Raw genomic sequence first — 27,755 nt, forward strand, 5'->3', positions numbered from 1 at the left:
TAGCAGCAGCAGCAGACTAAGCCTTGTTTAGGTTTTTTTCTTTCAAGCTATAGTGTGGGAATATGTGGGAATACCTGGGAACAAACATCCCCACTGTTTGAAAAAGAAAAAAGAGAATGAGGCGCTGGAATGGTTAAGGCTGTCTGCTCTCGCTGTTTTGGGCCGCTGCCTCCTAAGCCCCCTCAATAATGAGCAGGAACATGCAATCCAATGTGAGAGGAGCTGGCCTGTGCAGCAGCTTCAGTGCGGATAAAAAACATTCCACTGTAGGTCTCTGTTGAAATAACAAGGGCCGCAAAACAATCAGTCTTCACAGCACCCGCTCTCCCCATTCTCATGGGTAATGAGCAAGATGGGTAGTAACCCACTTCGCCTCAGACTTCACGCCTCCCATTGACTAGAATGGTTAACCTGCATTCCTGCATAAACATTTAGGCCTGTGACATGCTTACTCATTAACTCTCTTCTACAAATTTGGATTCATAGAAGAAAAAAAAAAGTTGTTTTGTGTGTTATTTTCAGAAAAAAAAGACCAGTGATGAGGCTGCTGACCCAGTTTGTGGTAAGAGTTTATGGATAAGTGATAAGATAAAATTTAGCCCATGGTGCTTTGCTTCTCTAAAACTTTGAGTCAAGTTTAAGACTTTCTAACCAGGCTAGCAACACAGCTCTAGGTCTAGAAATGTTTGTCTGTTGTTCAGGCAATCCACCACTTTGGTCTACACTGATTATAATTTAATACAGATACATTTCTAGACAATAGATCCCCTGATTTTTCACCAAAGTGATCATTTTAAACTCAGACTTTCTCACCTCCTCCCACCTGTGTGATCAATACATGACTGTCACTGTCGGTTTTGAGAAGTTACCTGTTACTGTTGCCAATTGTGAAACTTTTTTTTTTTTTGTATGAACACATAAGAATGAATCGAACGCCCAGTCAGCTAAGGCCGCAGGTGTCGGCCAAAACCACAGGTGCATCACCATTAGCAAAGTGCAATATAGTGAAATAATGACAAATGTCATTATGACTCATTGAGTTGGATGCTGATTTCTTTTGTGCCTGCTCACAAGTTTTGCCTCTGCCAATGATGACGTCTGCAGTTTTGACACACTGTGATTTGGCTTTGCTGTAAAAAATGTTTTCAAAGATCCCCTTAAGGCTTTTTTGAAGGACAGTGGTTCTGTAGAAGACAAATGGTAATGAAATGTGTTGTCATGTACTTTGGTAAACCTCCCAGAACATGAGTGATGTTTGGTTGATCTTGTTTGGGCATTATGCCTCATTTCCTGTTTGTGTGTGTTTTCATCATCTTTTGTTTTTGTGTTTTTGTTTATAACATTTAGTGCAAAAGCTTTGACCCAACCAGTCTAAATATACTCTGTGCTGTGTTTAGTGTCGGTTTACTAAAATTTCTGGCAAAATGTGAAAAATAGTCTAAAAAAGTTCAAAACATCAGACTGAAAATATAGATTTGTTTTCAGTCAAGGAACAATGGAGGAAGAATATCATTTTTCAGTTTCTTGTTATATTCTGCCAGAAATGTTTGTTGGTATCATATTTTGTGGCCAAGTATTGGAAAAACTGCACTTTAAATTTTGATTATTTGAGATTTAGATCATTGGGCAGGAGAATACAGTGGAGGCTATAACTAACAGCAGGTTTTCAGCAGTATTGCCAAATATAAACCTATAGTAAGAAGAAAAGTCTGCCTCTAAAATCAAGTCTGGTTTGGCAGTGAACCCACAAAAAAAGGTGGATTTGATAAACGTTTTTGTCTTCATGCCGATTATAGACTATAGCAGACAGATGACCTTAAATTGCTACGATACAAGCTCTAAGGACAATCAGTCTTTGCTTGAATTATCCTTTTCAGAGAACACAGGTCACTCATGTTTATCTTCTTCTCAAGGTAAGAGATACTCTTCAGACGCTCACGTGGCTGCTCTGCTATCACTTGTTTGTTGTTTTTATTTTTTTTGTTATTTGTGTGCTTCTTTTTGCCCCCGACTATCACACAAATTCTTCTGACTTCAGCATATGTCTGTATATCTTCAGCTGTGTCCAGCACATTGACCTCTGGATCCTTTCCTCTGCACATTTGCATATATTTGCACTTGAGCATGTGAAGAATTTTATTGTGGTTTTCTTTACAGCTATGACATATGTCATTATTTTACACTGAAAAACCGCATCACTCGCCCACACACCGGAACTATACCAGAATATAGGGGAAAAATAAGAATTAGAAATATAATGTCTAAGTATTGTTCTTTATTGCACGCTATAGCTGTTTTTTTTCACATATTATACTAGCATGTGACATAAAATCTTTGAATCATGCACCAGTTTTGGTTGATAGTGTAAACAAAACAAATGTATGGCTGTGCTGTCAAATCATGAGTTTCATGCCTTTTCTACACACGTCACTTGTAATACCCCGCACTCCTCACTTTCTCCACATTAAAAAACAAGTACTACTACTTCTGCAGTTGCCACCTTCTCACACCTCGACAGCAGCACCAGGAAGTAATGTGTGTGTGTCTGTGTGCGCGCCTTGAGTTGCAGCTCAATTAGAAGTAGTCTGTTCAAACAGGAGCTTCTTGTTTTACTCACATTTGCATCATGTCATGTCATGGTATGTGTTAGGAGGTTTAAACCTCATTATCACTGCAGCACTAGAGCTTTAGAGAAACCGTGATAAGAGAGAGATTAACTTAACATGTGTCATTTCTCTCATTCAAGGTCCCACACAGCTGATTTTGAGCTGGTTTATGGCATTTTAAGCCTGCAAATCCTCGTTCAGTTTGGACTGCGTGTTTAGTTTGTAGACATTTACAGCTGAGAAAGAACACCGAAACACATGCCTTATCTTTGTGACTTCATATTCCTTGAGTGAATTTAACATTTCTCCCTGAGGCCTAACATGTTGCAACATATGTGCAGTGTAAATCCATGTCAGGTGCTGGAGATGTGCTTTTGTGTGATATTATATAGTCTACACTAAAAGCTGAATTTGCTCATCCACACGATAACAAACTCCTTAGCATTAGCATTGTCCCTGTTATAGTTTTATGACATGTAATCAGGAAATGTGTTTTATTACCTATTTGTAGAGCAGCAAGCAGCTTTAAAAAAAAAAAAAGTATTTTGCTTTTTTATATTAGTGTCTTCTTCAATTAGAGGCTGTTTCTTAACTCTCAGAAGCTGGTAGAGGCTCCAAGTAATAAACTGCAACTTTGTTGAATGTAACTCAAGGAGAGCTGTGTGTGTGTGTACATCATGTGCTTGTGCTACCTCCTCTTGCAGAGAATGATAATACGGCTTACATTTAGAAGATGTTGGAGTTTGCCCAAGGGCAAGTACGATGTGAATTCTTAAAGGATTAGACTAGTGTTCGGATTATAATTCTCATCTTATTTTACAGACACAGTTGTAAAATTGAAGAAGTAGATATGTATTGCTCTGACTAGTATAGACCTTGTGCCAGAAGCTCATATCGTATAATGTAACAGGTCATAAAGATGTGCCCCTTTCTCCGAATTATGGTTAAAACTTATTTCTGTTTGTCCATTTTCTGGTGTAAATCAGCTTTTTTTCTTTTTTTTTTTTTTTAAATTTGCACAGGGAAGATGCATGTGTCTCTGGCAGAAGCCTTGGAGGTTCGAGGAGGTCCACTCCAGGAGGAAGAGGTCTGGGCAGTGCTCAGCCAGAGTGCTGAGAGCCTCCAAGAACTCTTTCACAAAGGTATGCACATGTGGAATTCAGCGTCAAAAAGATGTTTCCTAGAAGCAATTGTACATGCACACCACCAGCTCACATTTCTTTGTCTTGCATACTTTCTCATGTCCTTCCCACCCTAGTCTAGTACAGCCTACTCTCTAAATCTGTCCACAGCAGATTTTATATATTTTTTTTTAAATGAAGGGGATGAATGAAAATCTTCCATGAATTGCAGGTTCCATTTTGTGTTGACAAAATGATGGGATTGCTGACTGTCTTTCTCACTCTGAAATGCTCAATCCATCACATCAATGCAGAAATCTAAAGAAGCAACTCAAAACAAAATGAACAAGATCAGTGCTTTTATACTGGCTAATTTTTTATCTTTTTAAATGATGATTAAATGATTTAGTCACACTTGGACTCAAATCAGAACATTCATTTAGTGCACTCATTTAGTTGCCGTACTGTTTCTGCGTCATTAGTAAAACTGTTGACTCTACAGGTTTATTTCTTGTGTATTTTCGTCATTTCTCTGACTCATGTGTGCCCGTAGGTGTCTGTGATTGTCCTTGAAACCGATAGATAAAGCTGACAAATTCAGTGCGTTTTCAATCTGAAGTAAACTTTAAGTGACTAATGGAGGTTTTTCCTTGGAGACACTGGACAGGACATGAGTCAGCAGGCACTGCAGCGTTTGGGTGGTGCCTCGTCTCACACAAAACTCCAAGGCACCTGTTTATGTTGGAAGTAGTTGTGTCACCTAAATCGTTCACCATCAGCTGTGAATTTCCATGAAGCAGTAACCAAGATTTAGTAATGTGCATTTCTGCAGAAACAGATTCTGCTGACTGTTTCCATTGCAGACAATCCTGGCATGCTTTAGGTATTCTCTCTCATCAGTGTGGCCTTAAAATATGTCTTTTTATGCTGAGGTCACTTTTGCAATATAGGGATTGTCCTCTTGTATTTTAGCCATCAAGCCATCTGAACATAATAAGGACAAGATGCAAGTCTGGATACTTAAAAAGATTTCATTTTAATCTCTGCATGGTATCATGCTGTGATTGTGATTGTTAACACATCCTGCTTTTTCCTTCAACGTGTAGTTGTGTAGCTATATTGAGTAAATTGTGGCCTTTTGTATGTACAGTTTTAGACTGCTGAGTGAAGCTAAAATTTGAAGAGCAGATGTTGGAACCAGCTATTATAGAGTCACTGAGCTATGTAAAGAAGTATGTTTACCACGAGAGTGAATTAATAACAGCAACCAGGGTGCAAAATTTACTTTTGTTTTGTCCACTGGCTAAATGGCTTGTGATTTTACCCTCCAATATATTGCCACTGAGTTTTTCGGGGATTGTGAAGCAAATATAGTGGTATGTGCTCACTTTGTTGCCCTGACAGCAACAACTTAAACTTAAATTTGTTAGATGTCCTGGCCAACTGTAAAATATGTACGTATAAAAGCATAAAGAAAAGTGCATCTTTGTTTTGGTGAAGCAGATGAAATGTTTCAGTAAATTTTATACTTTAGATATATTTTGTTTCTTCTTGTCCAGGGTGCTGTGAAAATGAACGTCAGGATGTTTCCTATTGTATGGATGTGTACAGTTTACTTAGTAATCTTTTACATGACACTTCAGATATTGTGAATAGGTTCACGTTGTCAAACACGAAACCACAGGCACAGTTTTTTCCCCCCTGTGTGTAAACAGTAGCGGTTAGTTACTGTTTGTATAAGAATGATTTGTTTGAACTAGCAGTGTGTGAATATTTCTGATTGTTCGAGGAATCTCTCCTCATTGTTTGGTCTATAAAATATTCAGGATCAAGAGTGCAGTTTTTTGTCTCTCTACTGGTCTTGGGTACTCTTCTGAGGGCATCCACTGCTCTACATCTGCCAGCCTGTTGCTCTAACGGCACGTTTGCTGTGGGATTGAATGTATCACACACTGTATAGTTTGTGAGCATCTACTTTTAGAGGACAGAGTCTTTGTGTAATAATTCAGAATAATTCCCTGCTCTCAGCTTGGATAGCAGCTTATCAGACCGACAGACTACATTGTTAAGGGATAAAGAAGTTACAGTTGTACAATTTGCGGTCCTTTGAAGTGAACAGAGAATGAAATGGTGCATGCCCAAGCAATGCTTTTAAATTTTGGGTTTCTATTAGGTTGAACAGTCAGTTTCCATCTGGTATGGTTTCTGCTTATCAGCAGTTTAGTGAAACTGTTGATTGATTTCATTTGTGCTCTATCAAGAAACTCCTCTGCTCACACTGAGTCATGCACTTCTGCTCAGGTCTATTATAGCTTATCCAGAGAAAAAGTTTCTTGTGGAACACACCTAGCAACGTAGTCTACTTTTGAGTGAGATCTCCAAATGGACACGCGAGTTTTAAACAGGAAACTTATATTTACTTAGCAGATTCCAGCTTTTGAAAGCAGATATATGGTACCTCACATCCAGTTCCTCTGTTCCTCTCTGCTCCTCTCAGAGTATCAGTCAAAGAAAAGAATTTTGCAGCGCTGCTCAAACATTCCTTTGTATATTTTTAAAACGTTCTCTGACCATAGCGCTGGCTGTGGCTTTGTAGGAAAAGAGAATTACGCTGTGTAGCCATTCCTTTCTGCTTCTATGCCTCAACAGTTATTTTCTTGCAGGCTAAGAAAGCAACATGTGTTTTTGTTTACTTCAATCATCTTGAGTTTCCATAAACGCCAAAGCCTTAGCGAGAAACATCCACTGTGGTTGGATTTGTCTACAGTTGCTGCATTCAGGCTGTAAATGCTTAGATAAAATTTGATGCTAGTATCAAGACCGAAAACACAATACTTTATATGACTGTGTATGTGCATGTGAAACAATGGCCGGGTATTTAAATTATGTTGTTTTTGTTCCTGATCATGATCAAAGTGTCTGTTTCCCTCTCCAGACCCTTCAGCCATGGGCTTCATCATCTCTCCCTGGTCCCTCCTGCTCATGCCCTCTGGCAACATCTCGTTCACAGACGAGTATGTCACCCAGCAGGACTTACGAGCCTTCACAGCTCCAGAGGTCCTCGAAGGGGCCTCCTTGACTTCCGTCTCTGATATAGAGAAGGTATAAACCTTTACAGAACCTCAAAGATTGTTTAGTCTACGTCTTCTAATGCTTCACTGGTGTGATAACATTTAATTTAAAGCTCACATTCATTTCAAATCTTGACAGAGATGTTCACTCTAACCAGTCTTCTACTGCCCATTGAGTACCATAAAGGTACTCTGTGGAGGTCTCTATTAAACAAACACAACTTTTGGTTGTCTCAGTTCAGTGCAATCCTTGCTCCTAAAACATTTGCATAGCCAATAGTAACATTTTCATCTGAAAAGCTGTATTGTTTACATCTACGTTTGCTAGCGCGCTGCTTCCTAACTCAGCGCAGTACCACACATTATCATAATGTGAAACCACTGGCATGAGCGCGTACCCATGTGTGCGTGCACAAGACACAAACAAAGTGGGAACCCGCTCTACAAAACGTATCACGAAGCTGCTGTTGTTTCTTACTCTTGCTCTTTGTTTTATTCTGGTTTTAAAAATTGCTGCATTCTACAGTTTGGCAGTAGGAATAATCGAGAATTTGTGATAGCCTAAGTCCATTGCACGCAATTTCAAAGTCATTTGCCTTGTCTTTGAATTTTTGAACACTACAACGTTTTAAAGATGACAAATGCAACAGTTTTGTGTTCCAGTTGTTAATTACTGTGTATCTTTATATTCTCACACTTACAACAGCCTATAAATTTAGTCATTATGTTTTGAATGATGTCAAATGTTGCATGTAACAGGGTAATTAAATCCATCCAAGAATCCATCCTTACCTGAGCAACACAACAAAACTCAAACTGAAACTATGAATAACTGTTGTGCAGTTGCAACATTCAGAAGTTCAGAAGTTGTGTGAGCAGTGCAAGGCTTCTTTTACATATGCACAGAACCACGCCTCCTATTTGCCTCTGCCCCTCTGGTAGAAGAGCTAAAATCTTGCATGACTGGATTCCCGTCTCTGGCATGGACCCACAGACCTCAACAAGGTTTTGTGCTGAGTCAGTTTTCCAGCCCTAGCCCCGCCTCCCCAGCTGAGTTATTTCAGTGTAGAAAATAGAATCTGTTTCTCTCATTATCAGAGACTGTGGGTAAATATACGTCAGCTGCAAGCGCCACAATTTTCCTTTCACTTTTTCAACATTCGGGGTGGTGTTGTTGCTTTTAATGGGTGGCTTTTAAATTTCCACATCATCTGAGAGTGTGAGTGTGTTTGTACCCGAGCTCTGTTCCTGAAAGACCTTGAAGGCTATGTTGCATTCTTTGGCAATCCCTGAATTATTCTTTCCTCTACCAAGCCCAACATTCAAGGGAAGTGATTTCTCTCCCAAGCAATGAGTGCAGAGTAATAAGGAGAGGGAAATGGAAAAAGGTTTTTGGATTTAGGCTAAAAGCCCCTGTCTTTTTCCTTTCCAAATAAGAATGAATTCAACTTTTATTACACTCCAGCATTTATTGAGCTTTAGTCTGTCTGTTTCTGTCACTTACAGCAGTTCAACATAAAGTCCCGTGCTTAGTTTATCTGAATGAAACCTTTTACAGTGCTCCTATTTCTATGTACTCACTATTGCTTTACTATTTTGTTAAATATTGTACTTTTATTGAATGAAGTATAATGCCTCTAATGAAGCTTGAGTGATGTTTATGTTTTTTCTTTTTTTTTTATTTCCACAGATGCACATGTACTCTCTGGGGATGACCCTGTTCTGGGGAGCGGACTATGAGATCCCTCACAGTCAGGTAAATCATTACAGAGGATACTTCCTTCCAAATGGATAGGGGCTATAATAAGGGATCATATTTACACACAGTAAAGGCTTGTATTGTTGACTTAGATTTGTCTATTATTTTTAGTAAAGTTTTTTGCCTTTATGTTTACAAAAACACCACACTCAGCACGACGAAACACGATTCTAGCACGTCAGCATTAAATTATTATTGAAGATCCTGCCGTCTTACAGATTGATGCTCATGCATATGACATCACTTTTTTATATAGCCACGTGTAAAACACCATCCACATTCACATTTTTGAGTACCGCCCACAAGTTAGAGACGCCATCGCTCGCACATCCATTTCACTTCACTGAAAGGCTCCATCCACACATCACATCCTTTCCCTCATCTGTGTAGGAGGTGTTTTAGTAGCGCTTGTGGCAGCTGCAAAGTTCGTAATAAACATTAGGCCAAATACAGCATGTCATTTCTGATCCATGTCCAAGTGGACACATTGGCAGCGACCCTACACCCACCGTGCCATTTCTGCACCTATCGCTGTTTTCACATAATGTGGATTGAAATGGGGCATCAATGTGAAGAGAATACAGAAAATGCAATTACATACATGAATTTCCACATATTTATTCACTGCACTCTACAAGTGAAACCAAGTGAAATCTGAAAGTTATTTCGAGGACTAAAAAAATATTATCATACCTTAGTGGGTTAGTAACATGGTGGTGATACTGATTAAAACCGGTTTCATAGCAGAAACTGTTCCAAAAGTGCACCGACACTGATTTAACAGGTTTTACCATGCCTTTGTTTTGGATTTGGACAAAGCAAAGTATTTAACATCACTTTCAAGTTAAAAAAGGGGCAGACGGGCGCTTTAAAGTAGGTGATGTATTTGTGCCATGCTGGCAAGGCTTAGCTCTGCCTCATTATTTGAACACAATGGAAGTCAACAGATATCAGATTTAGAGATATGACTATAACTTAGCCGCACTGCTCTTGTCGCTGTTTGTGTGTTAACTGTCTTCGTTCTGTTTTGTTATGCAGCCCATGAAGTTGGGGGAACACCTAAACAGCCTGCTTCTCAACATGTGTGATGATGTTACACTGAGTCGAATGTCATTGCGCACGGTGCTGGACATCTGCAGCAAGCACATTAGAAACTCCAGTTGTGACCCTCCCTTCTCCTATATCAGAAAACTGGTCCGGTTGGTACTGGGCAGCCTTTCCCAGGTATGCAGTTTTTTGTATTTTTAATGTAGGTCAAATCCAACATTCCTGTCTGTTTTTCTACATTTTTATTCTGACGGCAGATTATTATCTGCTCTGTCAAAGCACAGTTGGTTTGTTGAATTATACAACAGATAATGTGGCTCATGCTGACAGAACATGATGTCAGGATGAATGACTCTCAGGAGGAATGATCCTCCTCTGTTTTTTTTTCTCTGTGTTCTGTCCTGATTTTTTTCTTTCCCTGCTCTTTGTTTTTCTTTCACTCTTTTACTTCCACTCTCACCATTTTTTGTTTTTTCTCAGCTGGATGGTCTGCTGACTGATAGAGAGTCTCTTCCGGAGCGGAGTAAAGAGATTCGGGAGAGGCTGAGGGGCAAAGGTTTGCCTTCAGGTAAGATAAGCTACACACACACGCACACACGCACACACACACACACGCGCACACACGTGCACGCACACACACACACACACACACACACACACACACACACACTAAACACAGAGCAGCTAGAGCTGTATTTGTTTGGTGTGTTGTCAAAGAAACTTTTCGGAGGTGCAGAAATAATGTTATTTATTTACACAGTGATTCATTTTTCTTGGCTGCCAACAGTTCATGATAAAGGGTCTGGTTTCTGTTATTCTTTAGAAACACTATGTTTTTGTTATGTGAGTATTCTTCATTTCAGCAATACAAAGTTTGTACCCAGGACAAATCACCAAAGATTAGTAGGTTCAGTTAAGATAATAATAATAATGATAATAATGAAAACAGTTCTTAAATTTAGGTCGAGAAGTACTTTATCTGTTCTTACTTTCTGATGATAAACTGAGGTTAGGGCTAAGTGTAGTTGGACATACAGTTTGAAAGTTATTTGCATTGATGTTACTTTTATTTTGAGAGACTTTGATGTAACGGCCTTCACTGGTTGTCAAGCTGTTCATAAGCTTGTGGGAGGAATCGAAAGTAGATGAGGAACAACACGCTGCAACCTCGCATCGGATTTAATTCAGGAAAATATGACCAAATCTTCCCAGTGGTTTCTGAGAGAATCCGGCATTTTTCCAGGCCATGGAAAGGAGGGCAGAGCACAAACATGGCTTCGCCGTCCCGATTATGTAAGCACGGCATGGCATTGATTACAGATGCATATTTCGGAGTCACCAGTGAAGCTGCCTGTCTGCTGTTTGTATCATTGCTTTGTTTCCCTGGTTGAGCACCAGCCAGCCCTAGGGAAAGTACATGCAAAGAGTATTACTCAGTTCTTAAGCGCCTTTCTTCTCAAGGAGCTGTTCTCTCCCTTCTGTATGCCAGTGGGTCCAAGTTCTAATTGCCGCAAGGGGAACTCAGTCATTGTCTCGTTTTTTTATGTTGGAGATTTTATATATCGCTGCTATAGTCGGTATGGCTACACTACACAGTATGTATATAGTATTCACCGAACTTGTGCCAACAATTGACTTCTTTGAAAATAAAAGACATCCTGTTGAGAATTTTTTTTTTTTTTTGTGCTCAATCTAGTCCTTGTGTGCCTCCCTGAGTTCCTGGAAGACAGCCTGTCCTTCTTTGATGCGTTTCCCTGTTAAGACCGAGCATATGCTTTGTAGATTAAACCACCACATGCAGCGTTTTTTACAGGACTTAACGTCTCCCCCTGCTCTCTCATTTCTGCGTCTCCTCCTCTTGTTTTTGCTCTTTTCATACACGTTTGCCTTCTGTTGGTTGTTGTTGTTCTCGTAGCGTTTTTATACGGCTTGTCTGGAAAGTCCAACTTGAAATTTATGGACAGTCAAAGAAAGCAACATTCATTATTCAGTTTTAAGACACCGTGATAGATGGAGCTGGATGCTTGTGCCACAAATTGTTTGTTGTTGTAGCACAGCATGCTCTGTTGTTTGTTTGTTTTTCAATAATGGGGGTAAAAAATAGCCATCGAACATGACAGAATCACAATCAGCAGAATCTGCATAAATCATTGTTAGCCCTTAAGGCCAAGAGCGACCATGCCATGTTTCTGAATTAACTTTTCCCTGCACTGTTGTTGTTACAAATTAATTAGTTTTATTTGCCATTAATGGATGCTACATTTCCACCTGCGGGGCTATATAACAGAAAACTCTTATAGTTGCTACTTATTCTAATTAAATGTCATCTAATCCAACCAATACTCGTGGAAAATTCATTTGGGGCCACATTAAAATTATGATTATAAGAAGGAAGCAAGTTTCTGTAAGGTGCCTGCTTTTAACTCATTCATAAACGTGCAGATGTGGCCCAGCACTAGTGTCAGAGTTGGCTGTCATAATACATTGTACTGTACATCTTTTATTATTACTGATTGGGGAATCTGAGCACCTACTGTTTGCCTATCCAATTATTCGTTTGCTGAAGCTGGCTGTCTGTGGCCATGAGAGGCCCACTGCAGGTGCTTAGCTTCTTGAAGCCAAACCAGGGCATCAGAGCAAAGTAGGGGGAAGCCTACAGTCGACAGTGCTGTGTTTAGTTATCATGTCATGCTGACGCTGTTAGAAATGGATGGTAGGTTGGATGGGCACTTGGGTATAATGAAGCATGCTGTATTTATTCAAGTCAAAATCCTACGCCCTTCTTTAGGTCTTCCTCTGATCATAAATACGACTTTATGTAATGCACGTAGTGTTAATAATGATGTGTATTTGAGATAATCTCTCACACTGTCTGTATTATAATATGATGAATAGTTAACTAAAAAAAAAAATAAATGCTTACTGTTTGCAATCATTTTTCTCGTGAATACTTGCCAGTATTCAAGATTTAGTGTGTTATTCTGTCTTCTGAGAGTTTTGGCAGCGTGAGCTTAATAAAACTTTGGTTCTCTCCTGTCCTCAGGGAGGAGTGCTGCCCCCAGGGTTCTGGAGCGCTACCGAGCCAGGACCCAGGAGCAGACGTCTCTTAACCGGGGCCTCAGTCGCTCCATGGGCTCTCTTCCAATCCAGGACCTGTTGAAGGGCGATGATGGGGCCGCCCTACAGTATTCCCTATCTGACTATCACCACAACTCTGAATCCCCCACAGAACTCTACCCCAGAGCCCCGTCACTCCCTCACCAGCACTCCTATCCCTATCTCCATCCCCTTCACCCTCAGCAAAAGGGCCGGCCCGTGGAACTGGACCGGAGGTCTTTACCCTTCCACGGTGGGGACCTGGCTATTAGTCAGGCCAGAAAGACCTGGGCTTCCTCTGTGGACTTGGCTTACATTGACCCAGAGGCTATTCGTTTTGGGGCCTTGGAGGATGCACGGAGGGGCAGCAGTGCAATAAGTACCCACTCTATAGGCAGGCGCAAATCGCCCTTGCGGGCATCCAGGGAGAGGGATTCTCGCTATCCTGATTTTGGTGGGCTGAAGAGCAGGAAGCCTCATCACCACTCAGACCTGTCGGTAGGCTCAGGCATCACCGGCGCCTATGACAGGATAAAGGAGAGGCAGAGGAAACTTCAGGTGCTAAGACAAGCAGTGGATGGTGAGTATACTTTTCTTAACACAAAGGTTTGATGTAAATCAAACTGAAATGTAGTTTTGCTTGTGTGCCTTTCGGAAAACCCTCTCCCTCCACACTGGTGTCTGATTCCTGTAACTCTTCGAAATCCACAATCTGACATTCACACCCACGTCATGTTGTGATTGGCTACGTGTGCAGAGGTGAAAAAGCAGTCAGATTTTAAACTCCTCTCAAGCTTTCCTTTGTCATCCTTTGCACAACGAATGAATTCAAGAGAGACTTGAAATGTGTGCCCTAATTTAAACAATATCATGTCTCCCTTCCTTTGTATCAAGGCCAGCCTTTCACGCTACATTTTGAATGTGGCTGTTCAACATTGAGGTCAGATAACACATTGTATAAAGTAGTTATTTTCTAGCACTACCTGACCTTTACTGTGCACAAGATATATTGTGGATATTTTTTTACTTTTAAGCTGACTACTACACTCATTTTGGCTCTCCTCAAATTTCACCATTAACAAAGAAGCATCTTCACCGATTTCTTTAGCTGTGTTTCCATTTACGTTTACATTCATTTAGCTTTTATGCAAAGTGACTTTCAGAGAAGTTTAGTATGAGGTGTGTCAGGATTAAACTTATAATGGTTGTCTGGTTTGTGTCTGAGTCACCGTTTGAACCTCAAAACAGCCTGTGAGAGACAAATTTTCATAATAATAAATGCACTGTATTTATGTCTTTTTTTTTTTTTTTTTTATTTATCCCAAAATCTTGCTCACCTATAACTCACTCTGCAAAAAAGTACAAACCTGTTTTTGCAGCTACTGATTCGTTCAGATCTTTTAGTTCTGCCTTTTTTTTTCTTTCTTTTCATTGCGAAACAACGCATAACAATCACCTGTTCATAAGTATTGCAGGATAATGGAATTTTGGTGACAGATCAAACTTGATCAGATGTCATTATTGTGTAATGTGTGATGCCAGTACTCTGTCAGAACATGTAGTGAGCAAGCTTGAACTTTTAAAGATACTACATTGATGTTATTTGTGAGGCGACCGCAATTTAAAAGGGGAAAGTCCCAGCTTAAGTCTGCTACTGAGACAATGAATAAATATTTTCAGTAAAATATAGCCTTTCAAGGTCCCAGCTGTGTCATAAAGAAATACAGGAATATTCAAACTGGGTGGTAAAATAAGTTTAGCAGTAAAAGCAGTAAAAAGGGTTGTACAGCAACTTGGGTGAAAGGGATGCAGGAAGCTCAGCTGATCTGAGAGGTGAAAACGTGACAGCGCTTGAATGACGTGAGCAGACAGACACCCGGACTAGTTACAGGTTGTGTGTCCATCTGTAACTACCATGTGGGATGAGAGCTGGGTGCTGGCTTGAATGAAGTATCGTTGGTGGTGGTGGTGGCTGTGCAGCAGTGTTTGGACAGAATGTATGAGTCACGGGTACAGAGGTTTCCAAATGGCTGATTCTAATTACAGGCCAGTTTAATTCTAGCCTGTTGCTGTCACACATGCTATATAGCCAAGTCCCTTACTCTCTTTTTTTCTTTTTTTTTAATGCCATGACTGTAAACACACACATACGTGCAAGGATTTTTAAAAAAAAGTATTTCTATAATCGCATGCTTAGACCTAGCACACACAACACAATTGTTTAACACCTCAGCAGTCAGCCCCAAGAGCTTTAAGTTTCCCTCTGGAGCTTATTGAATTCTTAGAGTCTCCATAGGTTGGCTAGTTTTATGCGGAGTCACATGTGGCTATACAGGGCCTACTGGCCATCTGGGGACAGTGGAGGAGCATGAAGGGGATGAATGGTTTCATATAATAAACCACTGTCTTCTACCTCTTCTTCCCTTTCCTCCTCCCGCTGGTTTCCCATACTCCCCGCTCTCCAGCTCCCTCCAACCTCCAGCCTCCCTGCGTTTCTGGCAGCTATTTTTAATGCTGCCTGAGCCACCAACCGACGGCATTCTTCTCCTCGATTGTGGCTTTTTTATCCCCAGCAAGTCTTGCCCTCCTTTCCTTCCCTCCCCTTTGCCTTTTTGCTGATTATAATCATAGGCACTTGGCTTTTTTTTTATTTCATATGATGGTGTGAAGAGGGGAACTGAGCTGCTTCGCCCAGCGGAGAGTCAAAAAAACAAAGACTGTGGGTAGCCCCGTCTACTCATAACACTGACTCACCTATTACACTGTGTGTGTGTGTAGAGGATTACCTTTGTGTATTTTTTGTGTCAATAGCTGATTAATAATAAATTATGGTTGATGTTAGATACCATGCTGACGCAAAGGAATGTTTACACCCATCAGAATGGACTGAGGTTGACTATGCAGGCTGAGCCAAAATATTTTTGTATTCCATCCCAGAGCTATTTCGCTATAGTATGAATGGGGCCTAATTGAGCACAGACCATTTGCAGGGCCTCGTGGATGTGTTACTTGGCAGGGACCTCCTTTCCTTTCCCTTTCTCTTACTTTTTTCTGTTCTTTTCTGCAGGAAAGTGATGGCGCAGCAGTGGTCAGTGCTCTCAGGTTTCACGCAGTTACACACTGCCTTTCTGCCCTTCTCTGTGTGTGCGCATCTGCAAACTGTGCTGAACTGAATGTGTATTACATCAACACAACTAAACAAAGTGTGTGTGCATGCATGTGTGTGCATGGGCATGTTTATACCTGGTCCCCGTATATATCTCACCCGGTGCCTTCGCAAACCTCTCCCCTCTGCCTCCTCCCTCTTTTTTTGGTGCCAAGGTGCTTCAATCAGTAGAAACTTTCCTTGCAGACCTAGAGGCTGTAATTGGAGTCATGCGTAGCGGATGAGGGAATTCCAAACATTATTGGACTTTTCCGGCACTTGGCAGCAGGTCATGTGGCTTTGGGCCCGGGTGGGTCCAGCTTGGACAGCAGTACAGAACACTGCTGCCTCAGGAGAGCAGGAGTTGTTCATAAATGTACGAAGCTCAAATGTTTCATCACTATATTACCTTTTGGTTTGTTGACTCGAAAGGCTGCAGCAGGAAAGCGTGTAGTGTTTTGACAGGATTCCATAAAACAGGTTAGGTTTATTTATGACCCATTTTAATCAACTGCCTGACTCATTTCCTCTTCACATTATACTTAATGTCCTAAAACAAATACTATAAAGGTTCGGCAGTGTAGAGGTTTTTTAGAAATAGACGTATTTTATTCACAATATGTATGTTTTTTTTTCTGAGTCATGTTAATTTGGTGTGGGGAGGTGGGCTCAAGGGTTTCTGTAAGCTATTATGCACACTTTAAAGGGAGTTCCGTCTTTCTCCTGGTACCACCAGACTTTAAATAACCCCAGAGGCTGAGTTTGTGTCTCTTCTCAGCTTGAACATCCCAAAAGGCGTGTGTATTAAAAAAAAAAAGCTTGTGCAGAAGTGTTAGTTCAGCAGGGAATCAGGGAGATGGGGAAGGAATTGAAAAGATAAAGGGAGCAGAGAGAAAAGTTAGCAGATAGATGTTAGTTGCACTAATTGTTTCCTGGAAACAATCTGATAGAGATGAGTAGGAAGTAAGTTGAAGCATTCAACTATGAATGGCTCATGAATGGTCCTTTTCCTCCTGAAGCCTCACATACACTATATAATTACTCCTAAAACATGCGGACATTTTTTTTTTTTTTTTTTTACTGAATTTATGTGTACGTGTGCTTCTGCATGCTTGCTACTTACCAACTGTACTCGTTTTAAGGTGAAAGATGAAGGGATTCAACTGTTTTAAGCAATAGATCTTTTGTCTTCATCTGTTTTGCAATATCTTCTGGGAAATAAACAATAACATTGAGTGGGCAGGAGCTCCAAGAAGCTATGCAGTCCATGTTTATCTGAGTCATCCTCTGACCAACCCTTCTGCTCTCTTGCTGACTTGAAACAGTAAGATATCACTGTTAATCTCTCTAACTAGCTATGATCTTCTCCATCTGTCTTTCCCCAATAAAATGTTGATCCTAGGTTTATTTGGGATTACTCTAAAGATGCCTTTTCACCCTCAGGTTAAGTGTGACCAACCAACGGCCACATTAGACACTTGTGGCCTGACCAGAAACTTGAATCTTGTACACAGATTGAAGTTTCTCCCCCAGTCACAGTCACTTTTCTTTTTTTACAGGGGTTACACTGATGGTTCTGTTGTGCTCAATATGTAAGATAATACCACTGCCATATGCGTTTTGAAGGGTAGGCTGGGTAGTTTAGCAGTGTTTATAACAAGATAATTACTTACAAGTACAAACTACAGCATCAAAATTATCATTAGATTAAAACAACACCTCAGATGACCTACAACAAAATAAACTCCAAATATTATTGTGGTCTTTTCTGGTGTTTTTACCACATGAGGACACTCACCTGACTTTGACTCTGGATGTTTATTTTTTCTTTTCAATGCTGAGGTTTATCTTCTTTTAATTCAACATATGTTGGTTTAATCTCAAATAAAATGACAAGTATTTAGAGCTTTAAGATTATTATTAGATCTGCGTGCATTTGTGGCTTAAATTAAATGTTGCTGTGTTGATATATTTTTTTTTACAAAAATAAGTAGCACATGAATAATTCCTGTCAAGCTGTAATCAGATCAAATTAGGATACAATGATTCAATTTCAGCCTATTATCCCAAATCCCGTTGATAGTGGTGGACCTTTCCACTTCCAAACAAACATTGTAGGACAGGTGACTGTGCACGTGTGTGGGTATCTGTGCATGTATGTGTCATTGTAGGTGTTTCGGTAAAAGTATTTTCACTTGCATTGGTAAAGCTAAGCTGGTAAATTACTGTAAATTACACACAAGAGATTCTTCTTCTTCTGCTCCTCTGTCTGCCATTTTAAAGCAGATGACGCTGTTCACTCATGACTCACTAACCACTGGAAGGTGGGAAACTATTTTGGGTGACAAGTTGGCCAGTCCTCCTCTTTTTTTCGTATTAATACTTTTTGGTTATGATGCATACATGAAACAGATGTAATTTCAAGCCTTTCAAGTCTGTTTTACTGTGAAAATCTTCTCAGCTAAACTGCCTGAGTAATGGCAAGGGAATGCCACTCATTTAAACTATGCAGCTGATACTGAAGAGCAGGACTTTCAAGTTCTGTTCACCAAGAGGCGAAACACATGATGCATTAAGTCATCGTTGAGACTATTTTGAGTATTGTTTATGGTGTTTTCCTGCGTTACCGCAGATTTTCAATTCAGCGCTGAGTTTACGAAGCATTGCTTTGAGAAGAGTAAATAATTGTGGCGAGCTGGTCTGTACTTGCTGTGGTTCACCCAGTCAAGCAAGACAAAAGATTACGCCCTCACCAAAAAAAGGAGGCATGTCTGCATATACTTGTGTAGAAGCTGCTATTGAGTGTAGTTACATATGACTTTTATTGGGAGTGTTTACCAACAGCATGACTAATACCTGTTTTGTGTGCCTCAGTCTACTGGTTGAGTCCTGTAAAAGAAAACAGTAGCTTGTGAGTTCACCTGCTGCTGGAGTGATACAACCTTTTGTAAAGTGTTGCGTGACATTGAACAAGAAACCGCTGTCTTTCCCATTGCTCACAAACAGCCCGTTTAACCATTTTTAAGTTGTCTCATGTGCATGATATTTATGTTTGATCCATTTTATCATTTCGCAGACGTCCTCTTACATCACTGCATGGTTCATATTCTAGTATTTTTATGGGACGTCCTGATTGTCTTTCTCTTCCCACAGACCCAGTGCACACCCACCAGAGGTACCACAGTGATTACAGTTCATCCAGCGAAAGCCCCTCAGTGACCTCCTCTGATCCAGATTACAGACAAGGTAAAAGATGCCTCTGAGGACCTCTTTATCATCGTTGTTACAGTCTCCATGGAGGCATATATGATGTATAGCAACAGGTGGCAGGTGCTCCAAACACATAACTCATCTTGGTTGTGTGCATGCAGCTGAAGTAAAAATGAAAACACTTTTAAATATCGAAAACCTTCCAGAGCAGGAATAAGAAGTCCATTAAAATTGGCTAAATTAACCATCCACAGCGGGGACTGCATGGTTCTAAGTCTGAAGCCCTGCTGGTTTTTACTTTAGCCATCTAATCTAGTCACTGATTTACACCTGAAAGGGGGGATGAATCATTTTAAGAAGAGAACCAGCAGTAGTCTGGGCTGCCAAGGCTGGGATTGTAAACTGCTGACACATCAATCATTCTTTGTCTCCACTGACTGTGTTCTGCCCTGCTCAAAGCCAGATTCCCTGCTGTCTTATTGCCAAACTTCACAGGCCATACTTTGTGAGCTAAACATGATGAGGTGTACTGCCCTCAATTTTGAGAGGCACAGGAAAGATCACTTTTGTTGTTTCCAGGTAACTGTCACATGAGCCACTGCCAATCACTTCCCTGATCCTGCTAATGAAAGGAAATAATCTATTTAGCTATGTATGTTTGTACAAGATGTACCGTCACGCCCTCGCCATTACTGCAAAGGAGATTGTGCAATAGACTTGAATATCGTGATACTTTGCGAAACTGGTTGGCCTACACTGGTAAACAAAACTATGGATGCAGTATTGAGCAAAACTCAAAAGATTTAAAGGTCCAGTGTCTAAGATTTAGAAGGATCTTTTGGCAGTATAACCTGGAATAAACAAACCAAACACTGGACCTAGGTGGGGCCTTTTGCTTGAGGGTGAGACTAGGGTTATGCAGTTGGTTGCAATTTGCAATTTCACTGCTAAATCCTACACACTGGACCCTTTTTAATATAAAAGCTGAATTACAAACTTCAATATGGACTTAAAGGTTACCATGACAGCAGGGTACAGGTTTAGAGATGTTGCACATGATTAGAGAAAGTATACATGTAACAGCTCACAGATTTAGACTTATGTAACAACACACATACATATCAAAATATATCACTTACTGCACTCAGGAAGTTTTGTGCGCCGTCTGGTTTCAGATGTTTTTGTTTTTATGATTTCAGAGGACTGGCTAATTAAGACTAATCTGCTCAAACTTGTCAGTGCAGTGGGAGACAGAGATACCAAAGGTCAAAAAGCAAATTTGTTCAAGATGACCTAACACTCATACTCCATTTAACGCTGTATTCACAGGCTGCACCGTTGCATGAAAGTTTGACTTTGAGCTCAGACAGCTGTGAAGAGTTTGGACATGCTTGTGGAAACAGTGCCAGTTTTATTTGGAAATGGCTAAAATATATTGAACATGTTCCAAGAAGAAAGGCTGTTTGAATTACTGAGAAGTACAATAAGTCTAAACCTCTAGACATGGAAAGACTCTAAACATGGCAACGCTTGCCTCTCTGTGTTAGTACAGTCTTTAACATACTGCTGCTGTAATGCAGTGGTGGGGTTTTGTACGCGGTTTGAACTCAAGACAACAAGGATCTCATTTGTGCTTCTGGTTTAACCTGATTTGAGAATTCTGTAACTACTCCACCTCCTCCAATGCATGTTCATGCAGGCACATTTGCACCACAGTGTGGGTGTCTGCTTATAGAAGGGTGTGTTTGATTGTGTACATTTAAAAACAAAATTTGCACCTGGTGTTTGAACAACAGTTCTCCCATGTCTCTTCCAGCTAAGAAACCAGGCGATGCGAGGAGGTTTGGCTCCCAGCTGGCACTTTCCTCTGAACACGATGCCCTGTCGCTGACTAGTCACAACACACACCGGCTCAGGTAACACACAAACATATATAACAGATAAACAAAAAAGATGGCACTGTTGTGTTTTCGAGTACTCCCATCCTCAAGTAATCCATCTTTATTCTGCCACTCCACTTGCTCGAGGCTAACTCATTTCCAAGCCAGTTTTATTTTACAAATTGTGGTATCACTGAACTCAGGAGCTGTGGGAAATGTTATTTCATGAATTTCACCACCTCCCCCTCTGCATAGGAGTGTGTATTACTTGAATCAAAAGTGTTTGTATGTGTTAGATCTTTTATTCCACTGAGGAACTGCTGCCTGCACTACAAACCATCCATAGAACAGCGAAGCCACTGATGTAGCCATCCTGTTTGGCCCTCTGGTGCACACAAAGCTAGTGTGGACAGGGTCAGCCCCATGCTTCGCTAGTGAGGTCATCCAATGTGACATCCACATTCAGCAATCTCTGTCTCTCTAATCTCTGGCATTTCAGAGAACTGCCTGCTGTTGCTATGCCTGCTAACAATCTGTACCACCGCACGGAGCACTTGTTTTCCCCTGATGCTAAAAGAAAACATATCAGCTTATGTAAACACATCGTGTCTGACATATCCCCTTATGTTTCCACTTTTAAATATTTCTTTTATAAAAGAAGCAAAAACGAAAGTCAGTAAATAAAGGACAAATCTCAAAACCGCAACACGCGTTGAACAGTCTTGTTTCCACTCAGCTTTTTGATAATATCAGACGTTTCGAACACAATCCCTCCTCTTCTCTTATAGGCAGTATGAGGGAGCAGCCGATGAAGGTCTGGTCGGAGCAGAGTTGCTCCTTCAGAAGCAAGAGGAGGAGGTGCAGCGGCTCCAGGCCCACCTGGCCAACAGGTTGTCCAGGGCATACCCCACAGATGATCCCCTGGCCCCATCTCGCACTTCCATGCTCGACCTTCGAGACCCCCTCTACTCCTCTTCTGTACCTCTTCGCAAACTCAAGGTTTTTGTTCTTTGTGGCTTAACAGACTCAAGAATATGCTTTAAGTGCCATTTCAGGTTTTTTTTAGATTTTCCATTACAAACATTCAATTTATTTACATAGAAAACTACCTTTATCACTATAGTGCTGTCAACCACATATCAATACACAAACAAGACAACCAGAAAGTAGATAAAAGACATAATTTCAACACGCTCACTGCAACGGAAACTCCCTCCGCCCAGGTCTTACTGTTTATATTGCGATATTTGATGATGGAGATACAATTTTAACACACATGAGCTCATTGGCAACTAATTTGTTGATGCTGTGCTCACTCCTTGTTCTGTAACTAAAAAGTGCTGACTGGAAAACATAACTCATGTTGGCCTCCCTCCGGTAATTACAAATATGTGGGATTGTGGGACATGTGGGATTTCTCGGGCACGGTCTGATTTATCCCACCTACTATCACAAATTGTGAAAATGTCTAAACACAAGTGAAAAAAACATAGCAACAAATCTGCTGACGTGGGCAGAAAACCTCAAATACTATGAATAAAACTGTCAGTTATATTCCTATTGGGTTAATTATACTTGCGAAGGCGAGGTATGTTCACCGTGGTGTGTTTACAGTAGGTTTTAAGTTAATGTCATTTCCAATGTGGGGGGTTTCCAGTCAGTAAAACAAAAAGCATTTGAGCTGAAGCAAGGAAATCTTGCTCTTCCACTTCTGGTGAGATATGAGTACAGCAGAACCAACAAGGAAGTAAGTGTGTGTGTGTACAACATATAAAAAAGCATCACATGAGTTGTCGTCATTGAAATCTCATGAATAGAGAATCCATTGAAACAGGTGTGAATCAGCAATGTAGAAAGGAAGAGGAAGTTTAAATGTTTTTTTAGAGTTGGTCATGGATGTGTTTTACAGATGTTTTGTAGATCATCACACACAACAAGGGTTTTTAAATGCAATTAGGTTTCACAACAGCCAAAAGAAACGTATCCTTTGACATGTTGATAAAATAGGTTCTGTTAATGAATTACTTTTTATTTTTATCCTGGCAGAACTTCCATGGGCCTGAGTTTGTGAAGATGGCCAGTGAGCCCTGTGTTGCCTTGTCTGTTCCCTCTTCAATAATGGTGAGGATTTAAATTTGTGCTACTTTTGAGCCAGTGTTCAAACTGCTTTATGTCCTACTTATAATCCATTACTCCTTTTTTGTTTTTCTTTTTCTGACCACAAGAAACGTGGCAAGGTGGAGGAAGTCCAGAGGAAGGTGGGTGTGGTGCTACTGAATGGCCAAAAGCTGGAGCTGAGCTGTGACATCAAGGCGGTGTGTAAAGACGTTCTTGATATGGTGGTCGCCCACATCGGGCTTGTGGAGCACCATCTCTTCGGCCTAGCATACCTCAGAGGTACAGTGTGTTGCTCCTGTCCAAGTCTGTGAGTCATGTATGTGCATGTGAGTGTCAGGTACATGTAGGGGACAATTTCTTAAATGCAAAGACCACATGTCAAGCATACTGGATGACGTTTGATTAGTTTTTAGTGCAGAGTGTAAATTCATTTTCTCCACCTGATGTCTCATTAAAGATGCATTGCTACATTACTCTCCTTCTGCCTCTGATGCCTCTCACCAACCCTCCAACCTTCTTCTTCTTAAAAATTCTACACACAGATAATGAGTTTTTCTTCGTTGATCCTGATGCCAAACTGTCCAAAGTGGCCCCGGAGGGATGGAAAGAGGATCCTAAAAAGAGGAAATCCGACGTGCCTTTTAATCTTTTCTTACGCATCAAATTCTTCCTTGATGACGTTAACCTCATACAGTAAGTGAATATTATCGTGAGAACCTGTTTTGGCATGTCACGTTCAAAACAACTAAAAATGTCTGTGTATAACAGGCATGCTATGACCAAACATCAGTACTACCTACAGCTGAGGAAAGATATCTTGGAGGAGAGGATGCGCTGTGATACAGAAAATGCCTTGTTGCTGGCTTGAGGATGCGCTGTGATACAGAAAATGCCTTGTTGCTGGCTTCCTTGGCACTGCAGGCTGAATTCAGTGACTACCAACCTGAGGTACCAACTCTTTAATAATAATAATAATAATAATTCATAATAATAAATAATAATTAATAATAATAATTTAAAATAAACAAATCTTGATCAGCTTAATGTTAATCCTATTAAATTCTGTGCCTCAGCTCCACGGGAAGACCTATTTTAGACTGGAGCACTACCTGCCCGCGACTGTCCTGGATAGGGTGAACCAGACGGCCATCAAGGAGGAGCTACCGAAACTTCACAGCAACTACTATGGAGCATCTGACTCTGAGGCAGAATTTGAGTTTCTCAAGGTCAGCAAGACCAGAGTGTATATAGGGAGTCACGATTTCAGACAGATGGACCACATTATTTTTTAGTTATTGCTACACTTTTGCTTTTGTCTGGTAGTAATTTGTAGCTAAAGTGTTTATTTTGTGACAAACATGATGAACATTTTGTTTGCACTAAATATCAGGTGTTCCAGGAAAAAGAAGTGCCAGGGAGTTTACTTTGGCAGAAGAAGTAATAGATTTGAGTTTATGTTTGACAGCAAACCACAGATTGCAGTGTAAACTACAAACAAAACAAAAGTAGTTGAGTCCCGAGTCCTGCCACTGCATTTTATTCTGTCTTTGTAATATTTCTTACTGTGTGGTCCACAGGCTACTAAAGCATCGCTGTTTTTTTCCATGCCATTGAACCAAATTGAATAAGATCATATTGTATGTAATCAGATCCGTGCACTCATTGATCGCTGACCCGAGAAAAGCCTCAAAACACATGTCATGTCTCTTTCTTTTATCTCAGTACTTTTTATTTTTGAGAATTTTCTCTGTCTTGATTGTCCTAAAGGTGAGCCAGAGGCTGACAGAGTATGGTGTCCATTTCCATCGGGTGCTTCCTGAGAAGAGATCCCAGACAGGCATCATGCTAGGTGTCTACTCCAAAGGAGTGCTCATCTTTGAGGTCCTTAACGGAAATCGTACGCCGGTGCTCAGGTTCCCCTGGAGGGAGACCAAAAAGATTTCCTTTACAGTATGTGCTTGCTTTCTTATTATCAGAAATAAAAGCATAAAAGTACAATTTATTCACTTTAATCCGGCACAGTTGGTCTTTGCTCCTCACTTAAATGTTTAATTTGTCATCCTGAAGAAAAAGAAGATTTGCCTTCAGAACACATCAGATGGGATTAAGCACCTGTTTCAGACAGACAGCAACAAAACCTGTCAGTATCTGCTACAGCTCTGCTCTGATCAGCACAAGTTCCACCTGCAGATGAAGGCTCGCCAAAACAACCAAGAGCTCCAAGACCTAGGTAGGAGAGAAGTGTGTGTGTGTGTGTGTGTGTGTGTGTGTGTGTGTGTGTGTGTGTGTGTGTGTGTGTGTGTGTGTGTGTGTGTGTGTGTGTGTGTGTGTGTGTGTGTGTGTATATGGGTAGGTAAGAAGAAGATTTGGCGAGCAAGAAGTTACATATATTTTCATGGAGAGGAAGCATAACAAAAGTGACCTATCAAAGCATCCAGAAAAAAGGCAAACTTCCCGCTGATGTCAACACTAACGTTACTGTTTCCAGCTGCAGCTGCATGTGTCGGCCATCCCACATATCCCCTCCAGATAAAGTTGCCCACTCAGTTTCCCTCTCTAAAATGGGAAAAGTCTGTTTTTAAAGACATGTCTCATTTGCAAAAAAAACAGCATTCATTATACCTGAATAAGCTCCATTGTTTTGAACACATACATGTCACTGTACAAATTTCAATTCTGCACAACTATTCCAATCATGAAACATGTCAATCAAACTTGTTTGGGCAAATTAAAGCTGTTGATTTATCTTTTTCGCGGTGCCTTGCTTGAGTTTGATTTGTTTCACTTGGCTGAGCAACAGAACAGCTTTGTCTACATCATGTCCCAAAGTCCCACCAGATTGTTGACATACAGTCACAACTAAGCCAATGACTGCCAAGAAGCCTGTTCTGACAATTAGTTATGTTGATTAAGATAAATATCTGTAGAGAAAATCGGTGCAGGAGACAGTACCTGCCGTCTAGACAATAATTACTTCAGACTGCTGAGGGATGCTGATGACACAGATCAACACTTTTTGGAATTTCCCATTTTTCTTATTTGTTTCAATTTTGTCTCCTGTCTTTTGTTATAGTAGTGAATGAACATGCCATTATTTATTATTTTTATTCTGTCGTTTTCTGTTTTGCCTGTCCTCTCTGGTAATCAGAGAACTGCCCCTTGAGCAACTTGCAGTATTCACTCGACCCTCGAAGTGGAGACTCAGTGGGGAGGACAGTGAGTTCAGGCAGCCTGGCCCCCAGCTTGTCGACACGCTCCAACCCAGACCACCTGAAGAGGATCTCCTATTCAGAAGTGGCACTCAACAAGGCACCGTCTGGCCCAATATTGGTCCAAGATGAGCTTCACTTTCCAGGTTTCAATCCAATGGCCTCCACGGTCCATTCCAATCCACGGATAATGAGCCGCTCCCACCACAACCTCGGACAGATGCCAGAGTCTCCAGAGCACAGAGTGGCGGAGTCGTATCGTGGCCAGTCGCACAGCGGACTGAGTCAGGCACTACCCAACCAAGTGGCCTCTCACTTCCAGCAACACCAGCGAGCCAGCTCAGACACAGACTCCATCTCACACCAACAGGACAAGTGAGTTGAAGGAAGTGAAATGTGAAGCAAAAGCCAGATTTGTACCCAAATGAACTAGTTTATGAGCAAAAGTATTTCAGAATTAAATCATAGTGGGTGCTGTAAATGCAGAGATTTATTCCTTCCTGCATTTCATTACTTTACCATCTATGAAACTATGCAGGATCTAGATTGTTTTATGCATTTTCAATCCTTTAATTAGTTGTTTAAAGTCATATTTTAAGCCCAGTTAAGGAAGTGGGAGCTTGTGTTTATTAGTTGGCCCTCTGTGAAGTCTTCGGTGTCTCCAAGCTCACTTCAGAACAGACTAAGGTTACTAAGTGAGGACTTGTTACTTGGACTCTAGCTCTGCCCAACACCACAGAGACACAGAAAGCTCTACCTCCAGCCTATAATTAACCCTCTGGGGGTCTGTGTGTGTGGGTGCACATGCGCCCTTGTGTCTGTGTTTTTGCGAAATTGTGCCAACCTGTGTTCGTGTTCCTATTTTAATTTGTAACAAACCTGTTTTTGTGCCAGCTGCTCCCTCTCGTGTCAGCTTTACACATGGCATGAGCGTATCTAAACCCAGTCAGCTTCTGTATGCATAAAAAAACTTACACTTACATATAAATGTAAGAATAAAAATAAGTGTTTAGTTCCTCTCCTTTTTATTCCTTTGATGAAAGTTGCCCTCTCGAGCTAAATCTTCTCCACTTCTCCTTTTCAGATCATTTGGCACAGTGACCCACAGCAGCCCGGCCTGGAGTCTCAGCAGGTCCAAAAAAGAATCTGACACTTCTTCCATAGAGGACTCTGGCCAAGCATATGTAGTAGGTAAGGACCTGTGAACGGTGATGCAGCTCTCTGGTGGAAAATGTGCATTTCTGCTTATAGAATCTAGTTTAGTTCATCAGAATATTTGATATATCTCACCAGCAGTTAAGATAGTAGTTGTCTGCAGCTTCAGCTCTCTTCCAAATCATGAGCGAATAGTTTGCTTGTTCCAGCACAAAGGCCTGAACAACAGATATAAAACTTATTTTTATTTTTATTCACAAGAGACGTTTGTTTTGTTGGCCTAATTTGAGGAAAGGGATAAAATCTTAATCGCTTCATGCTCTATTTTAGAAATGCAT

General features: G+C 40.8%; 1 protein-coding gene across 4 annotated transcripts in view; it reads left to right on the forward strand.

Moving 5' to 3' along the window:
• Nucleotides 1-27,755, forward strand: part of ptpn13 (protein tyrosine phosphatase non-receptor type 13) — a 43,154-nt gene that overhangs the window by 2,601 nt on the left and 12,798 nt on the right. For all 4 annotated transcript variants that reach the window (XM_027282088.1, XM_027282089.1, XM_027282090.1 and 1 more), the window contains exons 2-20: nt 3,629-3,748; nt 6,663-6,829; nt 8,489-8,554; nt 9,596-9,781; nt 10,085-10,172; nt 12,648-13,280; nt 18,999-19,091; nt 20,872-20,971; nt 21,724-21,934; nt 22,982-23,056; nt 23,161-23,332; nt 23,596-23,746; nt 23,822-23,881; nt 23,923-24,001; nt 24,127-24,279; nt 24,821-25,003; nt 25,121-25,283; nt 26,202-26,637; nt 27,347-27,453. In XM_027282088.1, the coding sequence (XP_027137889.1) occupies nt 3,634-3,748; nt 6,663-6,829; nt 8,489-8,554; nt 9,596-9,781; nt 10,085-10,172; nt 12,648-13,280; nt 18,999-19,091; nt 20,872-20,971; nt 21,724-21,934; nt 22,982-23,056; nt 23,161-23,332; nt 23,596-23,746; nt 23,822-23,881; nt 23,923-24,001; nt 24,127-24,279; nt 24,821-25,003; nt 25,121-25,283; nt 26,202-26,637; nt 27,347-27,453 (3,238 nt within the window). In that variant the 5' untranslated portion in view covers nt 3,629-3,633. The remainder of the gene's footprint in view (nt 1-3,628; nt 3,749-6,662; nt 6,830-8,488; nt 8,555-9,595; nt 9,782-10,084; nt 10,173-12,647; nt 13,281-18,998; nt 19,092-20,871; nt 20,972-21,723; nt 21,935-22,981; nt 23,057-23,160; nt 23,333-23,595; nt 23,747-23,821; nt 23,882-23,922; nt 24,002-24,126; nt 24,280-24,820; nt 25,004-25,120; nt 25,284-26,201; nt 26,638-27,346; nt 27,454-27,755) is intronic.

The sequence above is a fragment of the Larimichthys crocea genome, chromosome IX (assembly GCF_000972845.2).
Source record: "Larimichthys crocea isolate SSNF chromosome IX, L_crocea_2.0, whole genome shotgun sequence".
Classification (NCBI taxonomy): Eukaryota; Metazoa; Chordata; class Actinopteri; family Sciaenidae; genus Larimichthys; species Larimichthys crocea.